Source organism: Bidens hawaiensis, unplaced genomic scaffold, assembly GCF_021521415.1.
Source record: "Bidens hawaiensis isolate Kalapana, Puna unplaced genomic scaffold, B.hawaiensis_p1.1 tig00041750_1, whole genome shotgun sequence".
In the NCBI taxonomy this organism is placed as follows: domain Eukaryota; kingdom Viridiplantae; phylum Streptophyta; class Magnoliopsida; order Asterales; family Asteraceae; genus Bidens; species Bidens hawaiensis.
In genome coordinates, this window is record NW_027497401.1 from 146055 (window position 1) to 153415 (window position 7361).

The 7361-nt window shown below is 36.2% G+C and overlaps 1 protein-coding gene across 1 annotated transcript; it reads right to left on the reverse strand.

Moving 5' to 3' along the window:
* Positions 1-6146: 6146 nt before the first annotated feature.
* Positions 6147-6708, reverse strand: LOC143593174 (uncharacterized). Its single transcript, XM_077072887.1, has one exon. The coding sequence runs from the start codon at positions 6511-6513 to the stop codon at positions 6313-6315; it is 201 nt and encodes a 66-aa protein (XP_076929002.1). The 5' UTR covers positions 6514-6708; the 3' UTR covers positions 6147-6312.
* Positions 6709-7361: the final 653 nt, after the last annotated feature.

The following is a 7361-nucleotide window of genomic DNA, read 5'->3' on the forward strand; positions in this document are numbered from 1 at the left end:
AACACTATTAAAGATCCTAATTTTCTTCTCATTCAAGGGACTGTTAAAGGCAACAATTCTTTATGCAATTTCTTGAATGTGTATGCTCCCCAAGGTAGAAGGAAAAAAAGAGAGTTATGGGAAAAGATCTTACTTCTTATAGCGTCAAATCCGGGAATCTGGTTATTGATGGGAGACTTCAACGCTGTTAGATGGCCTAACGAAAGACAGAACTCTCGGTTTGATGCTCTAGAAGCTAGGGCTTTCAATGATTTCATTTTTGAGGCAGGCCTAAGAGAACACATTATGAAAGGGTTTTCGTTTACGTTTAAACGAGGTGATAAGCTTAGCAAAATCGATCCGTTTCTGGCTTGCCAAGAATTTATTAATTCCTGGCCAGAAGCGGAGGTTCAGTCCCACCTTGGCTTGCTTTCGGATGATAGTCCTATTACCATGATTTGTAGGAACGTCAATTTTGGCCCGAGGCCGTTCAGGTTTTTTAACTCTTGGCTTGATAGACCTGATTTCGAAGATGTTGTTATTAAGGCCTATAATAAGTTTAATGAGGTTGGAGACCCGGATATCGTTTTGACTAAAAAGCTCAAGTTAATCAAAGAAGAAATTAGAAGTTGGTGGAAGATTAAAAAGGAAGAGGAACGGGCCGAATCGGATAAAATCCTGGAGGAGATTCACAAATTGGAAGAGGCTATGGAAAGTAGAGAGCTTAATGAGGAAGAATGGTGGGTTAAGATCGAAGGGAAAAAACGGTTGCTGGAAATTGAAGATATTCATAAGAAAGATATTAGGCAAAAGTCAAGGATAAAATGGGCTTTGGAAGGAGATGAAATCACCGCTTTCTTCCATAGTTGCATTAATATAAGAAAGCTTAGAAATTATATCCCAGGGGTGGAGGTTAATGGGAAATGGATTAGTAAGCCGAAGCTAATAAAGAATGAAGTCTTCCAGTTTTTCAAAAGACGTTTTCAAGAATCTTTACCGGTACGTCCCAAATTAACATGCTTCAACATTAAAAGGATCCATGAGGGAGATGGAGCTTGGTTGGACTCTCCCTTCTCTAGAAAAGAATTAAAGGAGGCGGTTTTCGGGTGCGGCCCGAATAAAGCTCCTGGTCCGGACGGTTTTAATTTTGCTTTCTTTAGAAGATTCTGGGGACTGTTTGAAGATGACTTTTTCAACATCCTGCAAGCGTTCTTTCAGTCCGGGCAGATTAATAGGGGTTGCGGATCTTCTTTTATCACTCTAATTCCCAAATCTGTGAACCCGGTTGGGCTTGGCGACTATAGACCCATTAATTTGGTGGGAGCCATTTGCAAAGTTATATCCAAGGTAGTGGCGAACAGGTCCAAAAAGGTAATTCCTTCGGTTATTTCGGACTCACAGTCGGATTTTCTTAAGAATCGACTTATTTTGGATGGGCCTTTAGTGGTAAACGAGATTGTGTCATGGGCAAAAATTCATAAAAAAGGTCTTTTTATTTAAGATTGATTTTGAAAAGTCCTATGATAACGTTAACTGGGAGTTTGTGGATAGCATTTTGAGCGAAATGGGGTTTTCGGTGAAATGGAGAAGTTGGGTTCGGGGTATTCTTTCAGTTGCCAGTTCCTCGGTTTTGGTTAATGGGTCCCCCACGATTGAGTTTAAATGCTCTAAAGGTAAGAGACAAGGGGATCCTCTTTCGCCTTTCTTGTTTTTGGTTGTTATGGAAGCCTTATCTTCGATGATTGGGAAAGCGTGTTCAGAAGGGATTTTTAAGGGTTTCCAGGTCCCGAACGGAGGTTCGATGATATCCCATCTATTGTTTGCGGATGATTCGTTGATCATTGTCGAGTGGGACGATGACAATGCTAGAACTCTTTCTCGGATTCTTAGATGTTTTCATCTTTGTTCAGGGTTAAAAATCAACCTGAATAAATCTAAGCTTTATGGTTGCGGGGTGGATGGTAACGAAGTGGGTAGAATGGCTGATATCCTAGGCTGCTCCCCGGACTTGATCCCTTTTACTTACCTTGGTTTAAAAGTGGGCGCTAATATGAATAGAGTTAACAGTTGGTCGCCGGTTATTGAGGTTTTTGATTCAAGACTGTCGAAGTGGAAAGCGTCCTATCTCTCGATTGGGGGTAGGGTCGTCATAATTAAGTCGGTTCTAGAAAGCTTGCCTATATACTATTTGTCTATTTTTAAAGCTCCTGTTAGCGTGATCAACACCTTGGAAGGGAAGATTAAAAGGTTTTTGTGGGGAGGGTCGGAAGAGGTTAGGAAAATTCATTGGGTCGCGTGGGAAAGAGTTGCTTCTCCGATCAATAAGGGGGGCCTAGGTATCTCAAGGTTGAAAGATGTAAATCAAGCTTTGCTGTCCAAATGGTTCTGGAGACTGAAAACCGAACAATGAAGTCTTTGAAGGAAAGTTATTGAGGGGATTCAGTGCTCCTCTAGAAGTTGGGATTTTGTCCCGGTTAATAAAAAATTCATGGGAGTTTGGAAGAATATCGGAGTTGTTGTAAAGAACATAAAGGTTAGAGGAGGCAGTCTGGATAGCCTGCTCAGAGGAAAGATCGGGGACGGAAAAGTCATAAGATTTTGGATAGATTGGTGGCATGATCGAGGCCCGTTAAAAGACTTATTCCCAAAGTTATTTAAGTTGGAAAAATATAAACCGTGTGTTGTGAATGAGAGGGTCAGAAGGATTGGTTCTTTGATTGAGTGGATGTGGGATTGGAGAAGACAACCGAATGCAGAGGATGAGCTTATAGAATGGGAGGAGCTTTTTGGCCTATTGGGTGTGGCTCTCGGGTCCGGAGGAGCTGATCGATGGGTTTGGAGAGGGGACATTGGAAAAGATTTTTCAGTGGCTGCTGTGAGAAGATTAATTGTGGAGGATCAGGATGTGAGTAATAGATACGTGCTTGATTGGTCTAAATGGGTTCCGAGGAAATGTCAAATTTTCATTTGGAGAGCCGTTTTGAATCGTATCCCTACTTTGGAGGCTCTTCAAAATAGGAACATCATGGTGGACTCGGATATTTGTCGGCTTTGTGATTCAGCTAAGGAGACGGTTGATCACCTTTTTGCCGGTTGCGGTGTGGCTGACAAGGCGTGGAGTTGGGTTTCGTCGTGGTGCAAAATTCATCGGTTCTTTGGCTCTTCCATTAGAGATTTGGTGGAATTTCACAACACTGTTGCTTTGTCTCAAGTGAAAAGAGAAGTGTTCCAAGGTATTATTTTCATTGCATGTTGGAGAATTTGGAAAGCTAGGAACGAGTTGTTCTTTGAAAACTAGCCGGTTATTTTAGAAGAAATTATTGAGGATGTTAAAGTCTTGGGGTTCCTCTAGTATTGTAATAGACCGAAACTTAAACGGGTCTCTTGGGTAGATTGGTGTTCCTTTAATCTCATGTAATCGGTCGGGTTTTGTTTGTTGCCTTTTGTGGCGGTTTGCCGTGTTTTGTTAATAATAGTTACAGTTCAAAAAAAAACAATCTGTGTAGGTAAATATAAGTTATATGTTGGTGAATATAAGTTATGCGTAAATGAACATCAATTACATGTTGGCGAAAATTAAAGGAACTAATAATCTATGTAGGTGAATACGAGTTACGTGTAGATGAAAATAAAAAGAACTAACAATTTGTATAAGTTAATATCAGTTACGTGTAGTTGATTATGTTACATGTGTAGGTGAATTAATTACAAATCGGTTTTTTTCTCATGTATAGATAAAAAATAATTCAAGTGGATTTTCTGGAAACGTGAATGCAAAAAATTTTAATTTGATCATAAACATATTTCGTTGGAATAACTCCAACTCTCCAAGAAGATGCTTAATGTAAATGCCAATTTTAATTTCCTAAAGACTTAACTTTATAAAAGAATTGACGTGGAAAGTTAATTAGGAGTAAATAAGGGAATTAATGTTTTGAAACAATACATAGGAGACCAAATTACCCTTTTATCACAAAAATCCTATACATTGTTTATTTCTTTATTACAAATTTGCCATTGTCATTATCTACCATTGATTAGGCTAATAAATAGTTGAGATCGACTTCTCGCACTTCTCGCTTTAATACCACTTCTCGCATGAACCATCCCCATTGATACTAATATTAAATAATGATATAATTTTTTTAACAAAGGAGTTAAGAAGTTATTAAATGTGAAGTAACTCGGCATATTTGGCGTGTAATATTTAATTATACTGTTTTAAATTGTTGATAAACAAAATGGCACGTTTCGTTCCTTTTTAATAACATTTAACGATTAAATTTTATAAAATAGTAATGCATATAAGGACGCGCCATAGTTTAAAAAATGTTGTTCTTTTATACGCTTATATATGTGACAAGTTTAATACACAGGAGTCTGTCCTATTTTATAAAACAGTTACTACTTGATGTGTGTTTGAATGCGTATATCACCTAATTTTCAGGTATTTAAATTAAAACTTTTTCAAGGTAATTCATTGTCATTCGTTAACGCGTATAACACCAATTTTTTAGGTTTTTAGTTACTCAAAAGTAAACAAATTTGGCAAAAAGTGAGCAATCATGAATCTCCACAACGAAACCGAAGTTAGTTTCAACTTTTCTACAATCAGGTGAACGATTGACTATTCAATTTTCTTTTGTCGTTGTCCTTTTTTCATTTCACTAGTTTGATCACGCATTTATACATATACTTGTATGTGTTGAAAATTATTATTAGCCGTAGCAATATCATTTAACTTTTACAGTTCAAAAAAAAAAATATCACTTAACTTTAAATACTTTTAAATGCATGTAGTAGCTCAAGCCTAAAACTAAATCCCACTTGGGCTAATTTCATCATAGTTTAGTGTGTTTGGGTAGAAATTAGAATTAATTCTTTTATGAAAAGGCCTTAACTTAGAAAATCGTTTTACAACCCTAAAAAGATTATGTCGGCTCTGCGATGATGCTAGTACTTTCACATATGTACTTTAATCCTAGGTTTGCTATCCAAAACGGGTTGTGGCGTAGCTTGTTGACCGCTTGCCACTTCATTGTAAATCGTTTGGATGCTTCTATGATATTAAATATCTTAAAATCCTAGGTTCTATTTTTAGATCATGTTTTAATTTGATCCAAATACTTTAAAATGGCTGTTAAATCATTTAAACAAAACACAATATTTTTTAGTTTGAGAGCATCTTAATCATATACTTCTATTGTTGTTTCCCTACACAAAATGAACTAAAGTTCTTATTGCTTTCTAGGTGTCTTATTTTGACTTATTCGATTAAAAAATATTTTTCGGTAAAATATAAATTTACAAAATATACCATGTTTCACTCGTGTGCATGACACCCTTCACCAAATAATTCCTTGATACAATAAATTGCTTTTTAATCATCCTAAAGTCAACCAAATACAAAACATATATTAAAAAATTAACACACACATATAATATAGTATTTCAACAACGACTAAATGGCATCGAATTAATTATCAAATTGAGAATCTGATGATTATCAATTCAAAAATCCTGCAAATTTCTCAATCTCGAAATAAATATATCCTTTTTAATTTATTTATTTTTACCAAAATTCTACTTTTATCTTGTACTTGAAAAATATTTGAACCAACAAATTCAAATATCAAATTGAAACAAAACGATAATTCTTAGGGATATTTCTTATATAATTCAAACTTAATTGCATCATATAAATAACAATGAGAATAAATATTTTATTACTTTTGATACCATAATTCAAATAGCATGAGTCTAATCTAAGCCGGTTAGATCATAATCGGATAGATAGTGTGAACACATAAAACTAAATGAGTTGGAGTCAAGTTGACTCGGTTGAGTAGTTAAACTTATTTCTATTTCCTATTTAAACCGCTTGAAATTGTTTAGGCATACATGAAGTTTAAAATTTTTAAAAGTAATTTGCCATCAATTTCTGTAATTAACATAATGTTTTATACACCTTCACACTTTTTGTTTAAGTTTATAATTTAAAGTATTAATGAGCAAAAATTATACAGTAAAATAATTCAATTTACACTTGTTGTTTTCATATCAACCGCGAATACAAATGTTTCTGGTTCATGTATCTAACCCAATTTAATGTTTGTGTTTGTGTTCAAGTGTTCGACCCACTATTCCACTAGAGAGAAAGAGCTAGTGTGTGAAAGAGACAGTGACTGTAGCCTTTAATTATAAACATAGAAATAAATTAAAAGAAACTTGAAAACGTCCAAATTACCTCATCACCAACCTGGATTATTACCAGATTATACAAACTTACAAACTAAAATCAAAACAATAATAACAAAAGAACCTGAATATAAATCAAGTAACAGGTCGCTTGCCGGGATGATCAGCAGCCTGAAGAGTTTTATCAATAAGTTTCCTAGCTTGTCGGCTCCTGATCTCAACCCGAACACTGTTGGTCTTGTCCATCTTCACGTACACCTTCTTGGGTTTCTTTCGTTTCAATGCTTTCACCTTTGATTTGATTGTTTGGAACAAATTCTCAAGCTGATTTGTCATTGGTGGAATATTTAATTTGATGATGATGTTATGAAGATAAATATGTATAGAGAGAGAGAGTTATTTTGTAGAGCGAAGATGGAGGAGACTTTTAACAACAAAGTGTGAGTCAGTAGAGGTTTTAATGGTTTTTGTAGCTATTTATGGATTCGGTTGCGTACATGATTGCATTTATTTTGTTTATATTTCATTTTAATATGAAACTTGGAATGTTACTCTAGGTTCTTGGGTTATTTGTTAAATGTCACATGTGACACTTGTTTTTTTTATTATGTTTCTTAAATGCCAAACTTGTATAGTTGGACACACTATTATAAGTTGGATGCATTGATGTTGTGTGTTAGATACGCATTTGAAGAAACACTAAGTGAACCCACGGACAGATTATAGATAATCTGGGGGTTAAGTAATGCTTCCCACGGATGAGGTCCAGCAGAGAAGGTTGTTCTTCAGGGGACCTGCAAAACAGACACCGTAAGCTCGTCACTGAGAAGGGGGGGTTCCTCCTTGTGACCACCCTCCGGCGTGAGAATCAGACTAGATTGCTCTGAATATAAGTGTATATTAAGAGATTGCTAGATAAGATTGAGATATCAGATGATATCCTTACCATTCCAAGGTGTTGGAGTATTTATAGCCGAATGTAGGTTTCCTAGAAGGTACAGCCGGCTGAATAGTATTCCTGTTCTACCAACAGTGGGCTACGCACAGGCCATGCTGGTTGGTGGATAGACTACGGCCAACAGTAAAGGTCGGCTGTATACTGTTCCTTTACTGCCGGCTACGCACTGTTCCACCAACTGTAGGCTGCGCGCGTCCCATCGTAAGGGTTGGTGAGTAGGCAGCGG

Excerpts from the sequence above, each read along its gene's own strand:
- LOC143593174 (XM_077072887.1), bottom strand. The coding sequence starts at position 6,513 with ATGACAAATCAGCTTGAGAATTTGTTCCAAACAATCAAATCAAAGGTG.